General features: G+C 59.3%; 4 protein-coding genes across 9 annotated transcripts in view; 1 reads left to right on the top strand and 3 right to left on the bottom strand.

Moving 5' to 3' along the window:
• Positions 1 to 911: 911 nt before the first annotated feature.
• IL17C (interleukin 17C) lies at positions 912 to 2,470 on the top strand. Its single transcript, XM_042885862.1, has 2 exons — positions 912 to 1,285; positions 1,928 to 2,470. Exons 1-2 carry the CDS (start codon positions 912 to 914, stop codon positions 2,175 to 2,177), a joined length of 624 nt encoding a protein of 207 aa, XP_042741796.1. The 3' UTR covers positions 2,178 to 2,470.
• A 540-nt stretch (positions 2,471 to 3,010) lies between these two features.
• Positions 3,011 to 4,987, bottom strand: LOC122187986 (cytochrome b-245 light chain). 2 transcript variants are annotated; one of them, XM_042885915.1, is made up of 6 exons: positions 4,835 to 4,987; positions 4,283 to 4,343; positions 3,958 to 4,032; positions 3,782 to 3,865; positions 3,634 to 3,715; positions 3,011 to 3,533 (listed from the first exon to the last, which is right to left on the bottom strand). In XM_042885915.1, the coding sequence occupies exons 1-6, from the start codon at positions 4,890 to 4,892 to the stop codon at positions 3,351 to 3,353; spliced, it is 543 nt and encodes a 180-aa protein (XP_042741849.1). In that variant the 5' UTR covers positions 4,893 to 4,987; the 3' UTR covers positions 3,011 to 3,350. The 2 variants fall into 2 exon arrangements, with proteins under 2 accessions (XP_042741849.1, XP_042741847.1); XM_042885913.1 differs by having other exon boundaries at positions 3,012 to 3,533; positions 4,274 to 4,343; positions 4,835 to 4,985.
• A 219-nt stretch (positions 4,988 to 5,206) lies between these two features.
• MVD (mevalonate diphosphate decarboxylase) lies at positions 5,207 to 8,114 on the bottom strand. 2 transcript variants are annotated; one of them, XM_042885911.1, is made up of 10 exons: positions 8,004 to 8,094; positions 7,603 to 7,673; positions 7,385 to 7,514; positions 7,170 to 7,310; positions 6,894 to 7,093; positions 6,745 to 6,819; positions 6,272 to 6,490; positions 6,088 to 6,203; positions 5,735 to 5,843; positions 5,207 to 5,664 (listed from the first exon to the last, which is right to left on the bottom strand). In XM_042885911.1, exons 1-10 carry the CDS (start codon positions 8,071 to 8,073, stop codon positions 5,584 to 5,586), a joined length of 1,212 nt encoding a protein of 403 aa, XP_042741845.1. In that variant the 5' UTR covers positions 8,074 to 8,094; the 3' UTR covers positions 5,207 to 5,583. The 2 variants fall into 2 exon arrangements, with proteins under 2 accessions (XP_042741845.1, XP_042741844.1); XM_042885910.1 differs by having other exon boundaries at positions 5,210 to 5,664; positions 7,385 to 7,499; positions 8,004 to 8,114.
• Positions 8,115 to 9,776: 1,662 nt separating this feature from the next.
• Positions 9,777 to 16,839, bottom strand: part of RNF166 (ring finger protein 166) — a 7,501-nt gene continuing 438 nt past the window's right edge. The window contains exons 1-6 of one of the 4 annotated variants that reach the window (XM_042885980.1): positions 16,607 to 16,833; positions 15,370 to 15,526; positions 14,850 to 14,962; positions 14,365 to 14,479; positions 13,793 to 13,900; positions 9,777 to 12,965 (exon numbers count right to left, since the gene is read on the bottom strand). In XM_042885980.1, coding sequence (XP_042741914.1) covers positions 12,900 to 12,965; positions 13,793 to 13,900; positions 14,365 to 14,479; positions 14,850 to 14,962; positions 15,370 to 15,526; positions 16,607 to 16,680 — 633 coding nt within the window. In that variant the 5' untranslated portion in view covers positions 16,681 to 16,833 and the 3' untranslated portion in view covers positions 9,777 to 12,899. Of the gene's footprint in view, positions 12,966 to 13,792; positions 13,901 to 14,364; positions 14,480 to 14,849; positions 15,013 to 15,369; positions 15,527 to 15,885; positions 16,834 to 16,839 lie in introns of those variants that run through there. The other 3 variants (XM_042885981.1, XM_042885978.1, XM_042885982.1) reach the window with 3 other exon arrangements.

Genomic DNA, 16,839 nt, shown 5'->3' with positions numbered 1-16,839 from the left:
GGGGGTGTGTGTGGGCACAGATGTGTGTTTGTGGATGGGTGTGTAACATGTGTGCATAGGGGCGTGTGTACAGGGGTGTTATGTTTGTGTATATGGAGATGTGCATGCATGGATGCACTGTATGGGTGTGTGGTGTGTGTGTATAGACGTGTTCTATCTGCCTCTGTATGTGCACAGATGTGTGTTTGTGTGTGAAAGTGTTAAATATACGTGTGTGTTTGTGTAAGGGTGTTAAATATGTGTGTGTATAGATGTGTGTGCTATGGATGTGTGTACATAGAGGTTGTGTGCATAGCTGTGCTACATGCGTGTGTATGAATGTGTGGGGGGTGTGCATAGATGTGTTCTACCTGTGTGTGTGTGTATGGATGTGTTAAATGTGTGTACATGTGTGTGTGCATAGAGGGGTGTGCTTATAGATGTGCTATGTGTGTGTGTTAAATGGGGCACGTATGTGTCATGTGCACAAGTGTTACGTGTGTGCATGCGGCCTGTGTGTGTGTATATGTGCATTTCTGTGTGTACATGTGCTTATCTGTGTGCATGTGTGTATAAGTGTTACATGTGTGCATATGGACATGTGTGTGTGTGTATGTGCATACTTGTTACATACATTTGTATACAGTGCATATGTTCTGCCTGTGTGTGTTTCATATCCATTACATCTACACGTATGTTATACACGTGCACCAAAGCATTCTGCATGTGTTGTGCATGTGCAGTTTGGGTGTAAACCTGCATACGTGCTGTAAGCGTGTATGATGTGCACGTTACATGTGTGCAAATATAACTGCATGTGTGATGTGCATCTGTTACACCTTCCTGCATCCACGTGCACACAGATGTGCTTGCCACATGCCGTGCACAGCCGTGTCAGAGCTACGTTGTGTGCGTTACATGCGTGTGCACACATGCTAGCTGTGCATCGATGCCGTAACACACACAGAGCTGATCCCCTGCCCCCCACGCAGGGCTGGCTGGGAGCGCTGGCGCTGCTGAGCGCCGTGGTGCTGTGCTGCTGCCTGCGCCGTCCTGCCGTCCCCACGCATCACCACCCCCACGTGCGCTGCTATGGCACAGCAGAGCTGCGGGATGGAGAGGCCCCTGCACACCTCCTGGGCCGCAGCCTGCGCTGGGAGCAGCACGTGCCGGTGCAGTTGGTGCCCCAGATCGAGGCCGCCCAACGGCGACGGAGACGCAGAGAGCATTCCTGCCCCACGCTGCAGCTCCGTGCAGGGCTGCACAGTGAGCCCCACGAGAGATCCATCTCACCGTGGCGGTACCGGTGAGTGTGGGGGATGGAGAGGGATGGAGAGGGATGGAGAGGGATGGAGAGGGATGGGCACAGTGGGAGGGGTACAGTGGGATGAAGAAGGATGGGCACCGTGGGATGGAGAGGGATGGGCAGAGTGGGATACAGCAGAATGGATAGGGATGGGCACAGTGGGATGGATGCAGTGGGATGAAGAAGGATGAGCACCGTGGAATGGAGGGGGATGAACACATTGGGATGGAGAGGGCTGGATGCAATGGGATTGAGAGGGAGGGACACAGCAGGACGGAGAGAGATGGATGCAATGGGATGGAGAGGGATGGGCACAGGGGGACAGACAAAGTGGAATGGAGCAGAATGGACACAGCGGGATGAACACAGAGATGGAGAGAGATGAATAAGGATGAACACAGTAGGATGCAGCAGGATGGACAGGAACGAGCACTGGGGTGGAATGGGATGGAAATAATGGGTTGGATAGCAATGGGCACAGCGGTATGGAGTGGGATGGATGCAGAGAGGCAGAGCGGGTGGTATGCAGCAGGATGGAGCAGGATGGATAGGGATGGAGAGAATTAGACACAGTGGGATGGAGAAGGATGGAGAGGGATGGACACAGAGGGGCAGCTGCTCACCATCTTGCCCTTCTTGCAGCATCGACGAGGACGAGGACCGCTACCCCCGCAAGCTGGCCTTCGCCGAGTGCCTGTGCACCGGCTGCGTGGATGTGAAGACAGGGAGGGAGACGACGGCGCTCAACTCGGTGCTCATCCACCAGACCATGATGGTGCTGCGCCGCAAGCCCTGCCCGCGCCCCTCCAGCCCCGGCCTCATCACCTTCGAGGTGGATTACATCCGTGTGCCTGTGGGCTGCACCTGCGTCCTGCCCCGCACCGGGCGCTGAGCCCGCTCCCTCGGAGCACCCCCGACCCCGTGACCGTGTCACCCTCCTCGTGCTTGTTTTAGAGCACTCGTTCCTCCCACCCCATCCTCCTCCTCGACCCCATCACCATTTATTTATGAGTTATTTATGATGCCCGCTGGGGGATTTATTTTTGTAACCCCGTATTTATTGCTCACCCTCCCCTAAGCCTCCCCATAAGGCAGCAGCCCTGGGCTCAGCCTCAGCCTGTACCTGCAGCCCTCCCCGGGTGCTTCCCAGTTATTTATTCCCCCTCAGTGCTATTTATTGAGACCTCCGTGTGCTATTTAACGCCGGCAGCGTGCAGCCTGAAAATAAAAGCCTGACTCCCAATGTGCCACGCTGGGATAACTGGGAGGGCAAGGGGCAGAGGTGCACGGGTCCCCCCCATTGTGCCCCGTGGATGCTGGAGGGGAGGTGCCAAAGATGCAGGGATGAAGGCGCTTTGGGTAACCCCCAATGGATGCTGGGGGGCATCTGCCATCCCCAAAGCACACCCAGGAGAAGGGGGAGGCAATGGGGAGGAGGACAACCCCACACAAGCACCCCATCACCACCCACTCCTTTCCCACAGCTCTGCCCTGGGCACTCACATCCCATGGGCTCAGCGCCACCTACAGGGGTTGTCCCACGTATCTTCAGAGCACCCATGGGTGCTGGGGGGGGGAGAGAGGGGGTAAGGGGCTGGGTGTCACCTCTGGGGACCACGTGTCCTAAAGCCTTTCCCCACTCCAGGTTTGTCCCATCGGTGGGATCACTAAAGATTTGGGCATCGAGCTCCCACCTCGCATCCAGGGCACAGGGGGCAATGAATGCGGTGGGGTCAGGCTGGATCTGGGGCCTTTCAGTCCTTTTATTGTAAAAAGCAACCAGAGAAAAAAGAAAAGAAGAAAAAAAAAAAATGACAACATACAAAATGTGAAGAGGTGGTGCAGCGAGCAGAGCTGCGTGAACCCCAGCAGCACAGTGGGGCTGTGTGGCTGGCAGAGTCCCCTGGGATATGGGGCGGGCATCTCAACAGCCCCCAGGGATTCCAAAATCACCCAGGAGCTGGGGAGGAAGACCCCCCCCCCACCCCAGGGGTTTGGGGACCAGTGGGGGGGTGATGGGTGCAGCTGGGTAGTGAGTGCAGCAGCAGGGACCCCCTGCTCTGTGTTACTCAACCTCTACAGGGATGGGGTTCACCTGCCCCCCCACTTCGACCATCTGCTTCCTGCGTGCATCAGCAGGGGGTCGCGGTGGGGGGTTGCTGGGGGGCTGCTTGATGGTGTCCCCCATATGGGGCCGCTCCCGGGGCTTCTGCTCAATGGGTCGCCACTCCTCCCCACGCACAGCTGCCTGCAGGGCCGGGGGGGGATAGGGGGGGAAAGGGGCAGTCAATGGGGAAACCCTCTCCTTCAACCCCATCACCACCCCCTGCTCCCCCAGAGCAGCTCACCAGCAGGTAGATGCCACTGGCAATGCCCAGACAGACAGTGCCCAGGATGGTGGAAAGCAGGAAGCCAGCAGGGACGGCCAGCCTGAGAGCACAAGGGAAGGTGAAGGGGGTGGTTCAGGGTGTGCCCCCCATCCCCAACCCCACTCACGCTGCATGCAGGATGGCACGGATGTAGTAACTCCGGGTGAGGGGTCCAAACACCTTCAGCACTGCCGTCATGTACCTCTGGCCACTGTGGGGTAATATGCAGAGTCAGGGGGGGCACCCAGCCCTAAAGGACCCCCCGCCAACACGTAGGAACCCCAGTGCCACCCCATCACTCACCAGCGCTCCATGGTGGAGCCCTTCTGCCTCTTGCTGCGTGGGTACTCCAGCAGGCAGACGAAGGCACCTGCAGCACTGAGTTGGGGGGGGGGGGGGGGGAGTCAAGGAAAAGGGTGTTGGGAGCTAAGGGTAGGGGGTGAGATCCATAGGGAGTGGGGCAGAAATGTGGTCAAGGGTGGGGGTGAATTCTGTAGGGAAAGGGGCAGGAATGGAGCGATGTGGGGCCAAACAGTGGGAAGGAGATGTAGGACCCTCCCCCCCTCCCCGCCTGCACAGAGTCAGGTGCCCCCTCCCACCCCGAGTCCCATAAGGATACATGGCGTACGCAGCGAAGTACCAGCCCTTGAACTGCCCAGCCACCGCCACGACTCCTCCGGTCAGCATGACTGCGGGACAGCGGGGACATGGCTGCCACCCCCGGCACCTCCAACGAGTGGGGACATCGGGGGACGCTCGGCGGTGGGACCCTCAGGAGCCCGAGCAGGGAGCGGGGGGGTTTTAACTCCCGGTAGTGGCATGGCGGGGGGACAGCGTGGGAGACCCATGGTGACACGATGGGGACGATAGACTCGTCAGCTCTTCCGCGTCCTCGTTGCCGCTCACTTCCTCCATCCCCGGGGGGGGGGGGGGGGCCAGCCCGGGCGGGCGGGGGGGGCGAGGGGAGCGGCTCGGGGGGGACGCAGCCAGGGGTCGCTGCGTGGGGCGAGGGCTCGAACCCCTCTCCATATCCCATCTCCACAGCCCCGCATCCTCAACCCCGCCTCCCAACCCCTAAACCCCCTCCCCATATCCTCACCCCATCCCTGCATCCCCATCCCATATTCAGCCTTTCAACCCCCCTCCCCCTCATCACCCAGCCCTTTAACCCCGCACTCACTCAGCCCGGCCGCCAACGCCTGTTCGTTGGCCCACATAGCCCACTCGATCTGCCCCATGGCCCGGCTCCACTCGGCTCAACCCGACCCGGAAGGCAGCGGTGCAGCGGCGCAGCCGAACCCCTTCCCCTCCTTTGGCCACGCCCCCTTCTCGTAAACCACGCCCATAAATACGCTCCGGCCACGCCCACTAATTACAAACCACGCCCGTTAACCACAGGTCACGCCCACCGAACACAAACCACGCCCCCTTTCGCGCAGGCCACGCCTCCGCAGCGCAGCGCCGGGCCACGGCGGGACGCGGGGCGGTGCGGGGACACAGGATGACATGGGACAGGAACAGCCCTGATGGGGAACACAGAGCGACCCGGGTGGACCCCCGGTGGGACACAGGGCGTGCTGAGCTCCGGCAGGAGGCTGGCTGCAGGGGACAGCAGCACAGTGGACAGCAGGGGGAGGCAGGACAGCCCCCCGGCACCCTCACGGCACACAGAACCCACAAACCTCAGAGCAGAGCTGCGGCTGGAAAACCTCTGTTATTTGGTTACAAAAGAGTAAAAACCAGGCAATGGGAGGGGACACGTCTGGGCCAGGATGGGTACAGCTGAGCACAGCACCTCACAGCCCCAAAGCAGGCACTGGGACGGTGGCTCCCTGCCTGTGTGCCCCTCAAGGGCAGCCCCTGCTGGGCATCCCTGCTGTCCCCGGTGGTGTCCCCATCATAGTGTTCCCATCACAGAGTCCCCCATTCTCAGGCAGAGCGGCACGGCAGCCCATCAGGGCCCAGCAGGTGCTGGCTGGGGTCATCCAGGAGCTGTGGGCCAGGGCCAGGCTGTGGGGACAGGAGACGTGTTAGGGGACTGCAGGGAGCAGTAGGGTCGGAGCCCTGTCCCCCCCCATACCTTGGTGTGCAGGATGTAGCGAATGGCCCCTGGCACTGGATCCACCACCACGGCTGACACCAGCTCCTCTGGCAGCACCGCCGTGCCAACGGGCTGGCCTCGAAGGAACCTGCAGCAGGGATGGCACTTAGCTGTCCCCAACTCCATCCCATGTCCCCGTCCCATGGTTCCATCCCCATTCCCATCCCACCAGTCCCTATCCACATCTCCATCCCCATCCCTACAGTCCCCATCTCCCTCCCTGTCGCCATCCCCCCAGAGCCTACACCCATCTCCATACCCATTCCCACCCCACCTTTTCCCAACCCCAACCCCATTCCCATCCCACCGGTCCCAAATGACAACACCCTTACTGGTCCCCATTGGAGCTGGGTGGGAAGCTGCGCCTCACCACCTCCACGAACTCATCCACGGTGTCCTCCAGCATGAAGATGACTGCGTTGGGGCCAGCATCGAAGGTGTAGGCCACCTGGGGACGGGGACACAGTGAGAGGTGCACAGTGCCAGCGGGACGGGGCCGCGGGGGGGCTGCCCTACCTTGGTGCGCCCATGGTGGGTGTTGAAGCGGTGTGCCAGGGCGATGATGCGCTGCGAGATGTCGTTGAGGTAGAAGATGGGAGGGAAGGTGTCAAGGCAGGTGGCGTGGAATTGATTGCTGTCCTGCATGGTCAGCTGTCCAAAGGCCTCAAAGTCCCGATCCTGGATGCAGCGCGCCATGCGGGTCATGCGCTCCGGCACCACCACCTCAGCACGGTACTATGGGGAGAGCACCAGGGGGGGTCATCTCACAGATGCCATGGGATTTGCTTCCCCACAGCTCTCCCCCATCCTCTCCCCTCAGAATACCACAGCCCCATTGCACTCAACCATTGGAGGAGACTTCTAAGATCTATGCCCACTGACCGTGTCCCCATGTGCCACGTCTGTACAGTTCTGGGACACCCCCAGGGATGGGACTGCCCCACCTCCCCGGGCAGCCTGTGCTGGTCATCATCAAACATCCAACCCACCTTCAGCAGGGGGCTGGTGTCCACGCTGGTCTGCATCCCCGCTGTGCTGCCCACCGCCTTCTTCTCCCCGCTGACCTGCACGAGACCACAGGACGTGGGCATCCTACAAGGGCCAGCTCCCAGCCCCAACAGCAATTCCCATCCCTCACCACCAGCACGAGGACGCTCAGCTCCGGCCAGTGTGTCTCAGGTGCCAGCTGCTGTGCCACGCTGTCCCTGCCGTCCAGCCGCTCCCCGCGGTGCCACTGCACGAAGCCCCCCAGCATACTGCGGCACGCACTGCCCGACCCACGCCGTGCCACCTCCGACAGCTCACCCTCCACACCGTACAGCCGTGCCAGCGCTGACACTGCAGGGATAACACTGCTGTGCTCACGCTGTCCCCATCACCCCACCCTCCACCCCCCGCTGTCCCCCATACCCACCCAGGCAGGCATAACCAGCAGCTGAGGATGCCAACCCGGCAGCAGTGGGGAAGTTGTTCTCGGAGGCGACGTGCACTTTGTAGGAGAGGCTGAGTGGGGCTGCAGCATCGTCACCGCGTCTCTTGCGGGCCAAGCGCCTCACTGTGCCGGGATGGGGTTATAGGGAAGCACAGGACATGTGGCTCTGTGCCCCCACCCACCCCGGCACAGCTCACCTTCCCGCAGGCAGGCCTGCAGCCGGGGCTGCCCCGCGTCCACCTCCTCCCCATTCAGCCACAGGCGGTCCTCGGTGAAGTCACGGCACGCAGCGGCTGTGGTGGTGGTCCTCAGCTGTATGGGATGGCACTGAGCTCGGGGACATGCAGCCCCGGGGATGGGGAGGGGGATATCGGATCCCCCAGGGCTGGAGGTGGGCACGCAGCCCTGCACTAACCTGGTCCTGGTGCAGCGTCACGCTGAGTGAGGAGTTGATGGGCAGGATGAGGTCGGTGTCACGCTTACCCCCTGCGAGAGATGTGGAGAGGTACAGCAATGCTTGGCACGGCACAGTGCCACTGTGCACAGCACGGCGCTGCATGGCATGGCATGGCACCACTTGGCATGGCGTGGCACTGCTTGCTTCTCATCAGCACAGCCTGGCACAGCATGCCATACTGCTTGGAACGGCACCACACAGCACAGCACTGCACGGCACGGCTTGGCACAGCACGGCACTGCTTGTGATGGGCATGGCACAGCTCAGCACAGCATGGCACTGCCTGGCACGGCTCGGCACTTAGCACAGCAAAACCCGGCACGGCACGGCACGACCCCACGCCCCCCGCCCGCACTCACAGTATTTGATGACGGCGATGTTGACGGGCGCTGTGCAGGTGACCCGCGCCGTGCCCCGTTCCGCCGCCATGCTTCCGCACACCGCCGCCGCCACGCCCCGCCCAGCCGCTCGCGCGTGAGAGTCCCGCCACGCCATTGGCTGGAGGCACAGCGGCCGGGGCCGGAAGACCAATAGCAGAGATCGGACCACGGGGCGGTCCCGCCCCATCCCGCCCATTGATGGAGCAGAGCGAAGGCGTGAAGGGGGCGGGGCCAACGTGGTGCCGTGTGGGCAGCGCGCATGCGCGGAGATGGGCTGTGCTGGGGGTCCGTGCTCGCAGTGCCCCTATCCCGGTGCCCCCAGCACCCCACTGCCCACCCAGAGCCCACAATAACCCCGCTATACACCCCCAATGCCAACGCTCCCAGTTTCCCCAGTGCTCCCAGCACCCACTCCCCAGCCTGACAAGCCCCTGTTCCCCCTTTGGCAGCCGAGATCCACTCCCCCCTCCCAGTATCTCCTCACTCCCGTGGGGTGTTTTTGTCCCTCGTCCCTGTGCCTGGAGGTGGGCACACGCCTGGTATGTGGGTTACACTGCTGGGGTGGGCCCAAAAGCCCCCGCAAGAAGGCTGAGGGAGCAGCCCATAGGGAGTATTTCGGGTGACCCCCCCCCCAATGGGTGCTGGCAGGTGCGGCGGGGGCCACCCCAGCCTCTGAGTGCCCCCCCCCCAGAGCTTTACAAGCATTTTCCATGGGCGAGAGGAGGCACACGGCTATTTTGGGGTGTGGGATCCTTTCCCCGTTGCAGGGACAGGTGGGGACCTGATTTAGCACAGCGGGGCTGCAAACAGCACACAGGGAGGAGCGTGTGGCACCACTCTGCTGACATCCCCCAAAATGCCCCCAGGGCTCCCAGCCACCAGGGTGACACCGTGGGGCACCACCACCATGCTGGGGATGCTCAGTTATTGGTGGGATCCCTGGGGTACAAATCCTGCAGGAGCACCCAGGCCAGAAGTCTCCTCAGCAAGCAGGGCTAAGACCCGAGGGACAGCCAGCTCCAGCCCCAGGGACCCCACGGCCAGCAGGGCACAGCCAGGGGAGCCATGACACTGTGCTTGGGTTACAGCTGAGCTCAGTACAACCCAATATCCCTGCTCTTCTTTATAGGGCTTCCCACCCAAAAGCAGCCAGGAGTAGCACAGACCCCCCTCAGCCCAAAAAGCCTGGCTTGGGGGCATGAGGGCAGCTTGGCTCCAACCACGGGGACACAGCGGTGAGCAGGGCAGGGGATGTGGGATGGGGATGAGGATGCACTGCATCAATAAGGGACATCTCCCTGCTGACAGCCGTGGGGCTCAGCTCCAACTTTAAGAGCCTGAAGCCCCAAAACCCTCTATGGTGCAGAAACTGAGGGAGGACACTCAGCCTCAGGGTGTCTGAACTGCAAAAAGAGGCTGAGCAGAGCCAGCACTGCGTCCCCAGGGAACCCCATAGAGGCACGGAGCCAGGACACCCGGAGCAGGAACACCCATCACACTGCCCTGGCTCACACCCAGCAGTGCTTTTGGGACAGCACGCTCAGCGTGTGCCAGGACACACTGCCAGGACTGGGCACAGGTGGCCACGGGGCTCCCGTGGGGTCTGGTGATGTCACAGCATGGCCAAATCCCTCCATGAATGGCAGGAGTTGATGACTCAGGGGACAGGGAAGGATTTTGGCCCCGGTGCCGTCCCCTCCTGCTCCCCGCTTGGACACCCTGGGGGGCACAGACTGCAGTCGAGGCCGCCCATGGATGAAACTGCCTTTATTGAGAAAAAATGGTTTGCTACAAATACGTCGTCGTATTTTTATAATTATTATTGTTATTATTATTTTCTTCTTTTTCAAAAAAACGGTATGTCTCGTTAAAAGTTCTACTCGTTATGCAAAAAGTCAGGGTAACATGGACGAGCACGGCTGGCAGCACAGCAAGATTCCCAACCCCACACCAAGGGGTGCAAGAAGCAGGAGCTGCCTGCGCTGCCTTAAAGTGCTTTACAAAAGCAGCCACTGCTGCCCCTGCTCCAACAATGCCGGGGCAAAAAGGAGGAAGAGGAGGAGGAAGAGGAGGAAGAGGAGGAGGAAGGAGACAGAGGCATTAAAAGCACTGTCCCAGATCGCCCAAGGCAGGCAGCGAGAGCTCCAATGGAGGGCTGCATGAGGCAGAGCCCTCTAAGCAGGAACCTGGGGATCCCAGACAAGGAGGGGACAGGGAAACCCAACTAGGCTCCTCTCTGATGTCCCTGCTCCAGTGGGAGCAGGTAAAGCCCCTGGGCTGGACACGTGGCAAGGGGACAGTGCTGGGTAGGGAAGACACCGCTGCTTCCCACTAACCCTGGCTGCACAGAGGGAGCAGAGCAGCCCCAGCCCTTACCCCCTGCCAGGGGGCTGCCAGAAGCACAGGGGAGACCCCGGCCCCCAGAACACTTGGTACTATTTGAAGTAAAAAGACAGTATTGCTAGAGCACAGCTGGAAGGAGCCAGGACTCAGGCAACCCACAAAAGGATGCTTCTCTGAGTGTGGGGATGCAGGCAGCAGCCCAGCCCTACGGGCATAGGTACAGCCCCAGAGCAGAGCAGTGGCACATCTCAGCAGCACGCTGTCCTTTGGCATAGCTTTGGGCCAGCCCTGGATGGGACTGTGGGGGCAAAGCTTGAGGTCCAACTCAGAGAGACTCTTTGGGACCTCCTCCAGCACACAGTGGGGCTGCTGCCCTCTGCAGCACTCTCCCCAAAGCCACCTCCAAAGCCCTGCTGGGAAGCAGGTGTCAACTCGCTGCCTCCACTTGGTAAACCTGGGCCAGTCCCCTTGCTGGTGTGAGCCCAGAGGGTGGCAGGGCACCAACATGCAGCTCTTCTCCTCCAGCTGCTGGCAACTCATTACATGGGAAGGGAATTATGCTGCACAGGGCCATGGCTGTGCCAGGCAGATCTCCCTTCCACTCACACTCAGCTGAGCAGAGCAGACAGCACAGGGCAGGGAGGAAGGGGACGGTGGGGCACAGAGACCTGCTGGCCTGGGCAGGGCTGCAAGGCAAAAGGGAAGGGGACAAAGAGCTGCACCTTCTGCCCCAACACTGCATGGCACGGGAGCACAGCACGTGCCCTGCAGCTGATTTCTGCCTGTCCAGTACAAGGAGCTATGGAGCTTCACTCAGAGCAGCAACTGCCCACTTGAGAGAGGCATCCTGAAGTCTCCTGGTTCAGGGGACAAGATGCTCTGCATTAGGGCTGGCATTCTGCACAGCCACCAAGGGCAGACATCCCCACATAACCCAGCTGCTCTGCACTGAGCACCAGCTGGCAGCACCAAACCCTCTTGCTTCCTCACCACGCACCCAAATGCAAGCTGCCCCTCCGGGTTACAGCCAGCAGTGCCACGCAGCCAGCTCTGCCTGCAAGGATTAACAGTGCCACTGCAGGAGCACAAAGCCTCCTAGGGAAATCCTCCCCTGCCATGCCAAAGGGTTACAGCAACGCCATGGGTCTGGAGGAAAATCCAAACTTGGGCAATTTCCAGCAGAGCTTTTTGCAAGCCCAGCCTGGTGGGCTGCACCCTTTGCTCCCAGCCCAGCACTCAAACACTGCTTGCTGTTTAATTACAAGCATCTGAGAGAGCGAACTGTGGGCAGAGAGGAAGGAAGCCCACTCACAGCTCAGAGAAGCTGCACCCAGCAGGAACCCGAGGAGCCCAGCGACGCAGCCAACAGCCCAGGGATCACAGCCACGCGACAAAGGGGCTGCTTGTCCTCCCAAAGGTCCTTTTTGAAGCAGAGCTGTGGGGCTGGCCGTGCTCTGACCAACACAGCACTGCGCTGACACGGCCTCATCGCTGCCTGCAGAGAAAAGCTGACAGCAGAAGGGGACAGAACAGGTTGGAGAGAAGAGAGGAGGAAGCCCAGCTGCTCACGTGGCTCAGCAGAGTCCCAGCCGCAGGCCCAGGGTCCAGCTCTTCCCTCCCACCCCCATTGCAAATCCACAGCACGTTCGTTTGGTTGGTTTCTTTTTGTTGCTTTGTTAAAAAATATACTTTCTTAATAATGTCCCATAAAAATACTCTGGTCCCCAGTGACGGATATTGCGGTGTGAAGAGTAACAGCTTCTGTTCCTGCTCTATAAAACGTGGAAAAGGCGTCACGCCGCTTCATGTAGAAAAACAGAACGCAGTATTACAAGAGCTGGTACAAAAGGAGGGAGGTGGGAGTTGCACTGGGACAGTCCACAGCTCCAAGGTGGGCACAGCAGGCCTGCAGTCTTGCTCTGGGATTCAGCCCCGCTGCTTTTGGGCTGGGCTGTGTGGCAGCAGGGAGAGGAGGCAGCTCCCAACTGCAGCGTGGGGGAGGGAGGGGGACACACAGAGCGACGTCTTCAGAAATAACCTCGTGGGGTTTAAAAAGGAACAAAAACACTCTGTGCTGCTTTCTTCCTTTTCCAAAAACAAAACCAAAACCTCAAAAGGACGTGGATGGTTGCAGTTTGAAACGAGGGCATTTCTGCATAAAACGCAACGTAGTTTTACGTACCTATCAAATTGCAACAAAGAGCATGAAGACCAATGGTGCCAAAAAGCATCTAATAATAAATAGATCTGGATACAGGTATACACTCCGTGTACGGATATGAAATGCCTAACTGAGGAACGGTCCCCTGTCCTCTCTCCTCCCAGCAGCGGACGGCTCTGCTCACTCACCAGTCCAGAGTGATGCTGAGGCATCTGCCCCTTCTTCGTGGTGGTGGGATCTGCCCAGAGAGGTGAGGGAAGAGAGGCCGTGATTCTCAGGGGGCAACGAGTTCCATGCCTTCCCCAGCAGGAAGGTCGAGTGTGCAAAAAGGGGTGTGAGGTGGGATCCGAAGCAAAGCTCCACGGCAGCCCTCAGTTCTCAGAGAGTGACAGAGCCAGAGCAGCCTGCAGCGCTGCCTCCTCGTCGATGTTATAGTCCTACAAACAGAGAATGGATGGTCAGCAAGGCAGTGGTGTGAGGCTGTGCCGCCCTGCCTTTGCGTCGCAGTCCCTCTCCTGCCTGGGTTGAGACTCCTGACATCACCCCTGCTTTCAGAGCTGGCAGCAGGCAGGGATGAAACTGGCCATGGTTTCCCAGATGGGCTCCAGGGAAAGCTTTCTTGCAATGCTACACATTTCTCCAGCACTCCAGTCAGTAACCCCTTCCTGGGCTGGGGATGTTTCTCTGTAAATAGTTGCAGGGAGGTCCAAGCAACAAAGTTAGGATGCTAATAAAACCATCTGCTAGTCCCTGTGAGCACAGCTGCACAGTCACACTCCTACGCCCCACTCAGATGGTCTGCAGCCCCCCAAAGAACGTCCCCCTGTGCTGTAGCCAGACCTTCCAGGCTGCAGGCTGGGCTGCTCCTCGCCCTCTCCTCGTGTTTCCCCACGTGAAGCCTTGAAGAAAAGGGCTTTTGTATTACAGTCCCTCAGGGGAAGAGTTTAATGGAGCACATGGAAATAAACAAACCATCTTCATGGGGAGGGATAACATTTCTCTCTGCTGCACTTGGGGTGACTTTTGCCTTAGTGTGTGTCTAACAAGGCCCAGTGTGAACACCCAGAAGCTCTCCCAAGTGGGGCTACGTGTGCTGCATGCATCCCACAAAGCCCAAAGGAGAAACTTTCCCCTTGCACCCCTCAATGTGCTGCAAACCAGGACAGGCAAATCCTGGCAGGCAAGAAGGGCTGGATTTGTCACCCAGACATTCTGTGTGGGACACAGGGAAGATGATTCTGTTCTGGCTCACAGCCATACTCACCACAAAGGTGTCGTAGGAGAACTTGTGCCGGTGCAGGAGGTGCTGCAGGAAGTTTGCACTCTTGTAGCTGGGGTCCCCCCAGGGCATGGCTGAGCAGACAGGGCACACCTGCAGCAGGCAGGGACAGGACAGCTGTGAGATGTGGGCACTGAGCTGCCTCCAGCTCTCCTGGGGGGCATCAGGGAGCTGCTGCAGCCATGGCACAAGAGAGAAGTGAGCAGTGTCCCTCTGTCTGGGGTTGGGTATCCACTGCAGTGGGTATGCCAAGTGCCTCTGCCCTCTCAGCAGATCCCTCTGCGCACAAAGCTGCTGGCACGTAGCCCAGACTGCTTTTAGCTTGCTGACTAGTTAAATGTGTACATGAGCACCTTTCAGATGATGCCAGAGCTGCAAGTTCCCCACACCTCAGTCAAATCAACAGCAAGAGAGAGAGCAAATCCAGCACCAGCTCGGTCATGAGCACAGCGAGACAGAGGCAGCTTGCTCTAGAGAGCCTCTAACAAAGCCAGCAGGGGCTGCTGTGAATCTAGCCATATTCCCAGCATTACCCACCCAGAACCAGCCTTGCTCACCACTTTGTTGGGGTCATTGCGGTGATTCTCCATGCAGTGCTTCACCAGTTCCTGCTGGTCCAGATTCCGGGCCCCACAATATGGGCACACAAACGTTGAGCGATTGGGAATATTGCTAAATAGAATGAGAACAAGCTCAGAGCCCTGCCAAGTGCCTGCATCAACTTCTTCCAAATGCACCCAGCCACCTCTGCTGCTGCCTGTTCTGCTGTGTCCCACCTGCCCACGGTAAAGCCAAACCAGCCTGTTCCCAGCCCAGCCATGAGCTCAGCCACCCTGATCTGCTCAGTCCCTTCTCGCTGGCTGAAACACGGGGCAGTGCCAGGGCTGCAGATGCCACCAGGATAAGCATGCTGATGTTTGTGGTTGTGAACGGCCCGGGAGAATGAGCAAACAAAACCAGTGTTTGGATTTTAGAGCTTCTAGTGAAGATGGATGAGAGCATCTGTGCAATCTGCATTTTTCTATGTGATGCATGACAGTACCTGGGGATAGGCTGGGATGTGGGGACAACTGGGACAAACTTGGGGCAGTTGGCCATCTGCTCCTGCACCTTTGCACAAGACGAGACGTGAGACCGCATTTTTGCTAGGGTCACCTGGAGAAGGAGAGGAGAAACATTCCCAGAGGCTGCAGGAACACATTCACCTGTCAGACAAAGCACCAGAGCCACCGGTGTGGTAGAGGAAAGCAGTTTTCACCACGCTTTGGCCAATCAACAGCAGAGCAAACCGAGGTTACACGAAAAAAGTCAGGCTGGCTGCACTACTGCAGCACTAGCTCCAATTTCCTTTGCAAAAGAGGAACTGTTGACATGCATAGCCCTGAACTGCTCTGCCACCATGACAGCAGTTTGTTTCAGGCAGCTACAGGGAAATCCCCACTGTGGATGTGGGGAAGGCAGAAAGCAACCAGCACAGCCTGTGGAGGTGCACCATGAATCACAGCCTTACAGCCGGTCCAGAAGCACCCCATGCCCGACTGCTGGGCTGGGCCATGCTTTACCTTCTTGCTGCAGCCTCTGCAGGGAGCCTTGTAGGATGAGAGCTGTTTCTCCACACTGGAAGCCTTCTCTACTTTCTTGGGGTCGAAGGGCATGCGGCAGAGCGGGCAGAGCGGGGATGGCACCTGGAGGCAGGGCTGCAGGCACTCCCCGCAGAACCTGGGGGCAAAAAGAGCAGCAGGAGTGAAACCTCAGCCCCAGGGCAGGACACGGGGCTGCTGGGCACCTCAGGCAGCCCCAAAACCTAGCAAGCAGCATCCTCACAGGGCAGCGTGGGACACGGTGAGGGGGAGTGAGGCACAGCTCAATCCCCAAAGGAGCTGCTTGCCCTTCAAACATCATTCCTTGCACGTGCCATAGGGCTCCACGCACGTGTGCCTGCTGCTTGGAGACTCACGGCTGGGAGCAGCGAGCAGCCGGCCCAGATTTGAGCAGAGCCAAACAATAATGGGCGCTGAGCGCTCAAGCTGCAAGGAACAAAGCAAGCATGCAAGCTCAAGCATTAGAGCCCAGCTCACCTCCTCTCAAGGTCTTTACATTGGCAGCACAAAGGAAGCCCACGCAGCCACACGGAGGGGAGGGCTGAGCACCGTGCCACCTCCTGTCCTCTTCCTGCAACCCCCTGGCACTCAGACGTGGTCACCTAAAGTGCCACAGCATCCCCATCTGCTACCCAGCTCATGTCACTCCGCAGCTGTGCTGGCAGCTGGCACAGCCCCTATCTCACACACTGCCTCTCCACATGACAGCAGCAAAGCCTGCAGGGATGTCACTGCCGGGGGTTCCCAGGTGGCAGCTTGGCACACTTAGAAGGGCCAGTGCTGCGGAGGAGCCACGTGCACTGCAGATGAGAAGGGAAAACACCATATGGGGGTCCTCTGCTCCAGTTCCCTTCCAACCCCCTGCAGCACCCTCAGCCTCAAGCACACCAAGAGTTGCCACAGCCATGGGAGAAAATCCCCAAAAGCTGCTCAGAGGTGGCACTGACACACTGTGCTGCCAAGGGGACCCAGTGCACTACCAGGGGTGTCAGTGGGGATTTCCAACCTGAAACCCCAACTGGAAAAGCCAGGGAGAGGAGTCAGCTTTGGGGAGGAACAGCAGGACTCGGTGTGGGCACAGGATGGGATGGGGGCACCAGTACCAGCTGGAGTGCAGGATGGGGCCTTGGTGTGGAGATGCTGTGGTTGCCCTATCCCTGAAGGCATTCAGCTTGGATGGGACCCAGTGTAGCCTCACCTGGTTCCTAATTTAGCTGTTGGCAACCCCAGCCACGGCAGGAGCTTGGAAACAGATAATCTTTGAGGTCCCATCCAACCCAACCATTCTGTGACTGTATCGTGTGAGGCAGGAGATGGGACGGGGGCTGGTACTGAGTGTGCTGTGGGATGAGGGTCCTGGGTTGGAGGTCCCCGTTCCAGGTAAGGCACGGGATGGCACGGCACGGGATGGCACGGCACGGGATGGCACGG

The sequence above is a fragment of the Lagopus leucura genome, unplaced genomic scaffold (genome assembly GCF_019238085.1).
Source record: "Lagopus leucura isolate 7727_CA_CO unplaced genomic scaffold, USGS_WTPT01 Super-Scaffold_100053, whole genome shotgun sequence".
Lineage (NCBI taxonomy): Eukaryota > Metazoa > Chordata > Aves > Galliformes > Phasianidae > Lagopus > Lagopus leucura.
This window is presented reverse-complemented; position numbering and strand designations above follow the sequence as displayed.

Coding starts and splice junctions, on each gene's coding strand:
- LOC122187986 (XM_042885913.1), bottom strand. CDS start 4,892: ATGGGGCAGATCGAGTGGGCTATGTGGGCCAACGAACAGGCGTTGGCG. Junction 3,866..3,957: donor GGCTCCACCATGGAGCGCTG/GTGAGTGATGGG, acceptor ATTACCCCACAG/TGGCCAGAGGTACATGACGG. Junction 3,534..3,633: donor CCAGTGGCATCTACCTGCTG/GTGAGCTGCTCT, acceptor CCGGCCCTGCAG/GCAGCTGTGCGTGGGGAGGA.
- MVD (XM_042885911.1), bottom strand. CDS start 8,073: ATGGCGGCGGAACGGGGCACGGCGCGGGTCACCTGCACAGCGCCCGTC. Junction 7,515..7,602: donor TGACGCTGCACCAGGACCAG/GTTAGTGCAGGG, acceptor CCCCGAGCTCAG/TGCCATCCCATACAGCTGAG. Junction 6,820..6,893: donor TGAGCGTCCTCGTGCTGGTG/GTGAGGGATGGG, acceptor GGTCTCGTGCAG/GTCAGCGGGGAGAAGAAGGC.
- IL17C (XM_042885862.1), top strand. CDS start 912: ATGCTAGCTGTGCATCGATGCCGTAACACACACAGAGCTGATCCCCTG. Junction 1,286..1,927: donor ATCTCACCGTGGCGGTACCG/GTGAGTGTGGGG, acceptor CCCTTCTTGCAG/CATCGACGAGGACGAGGACC.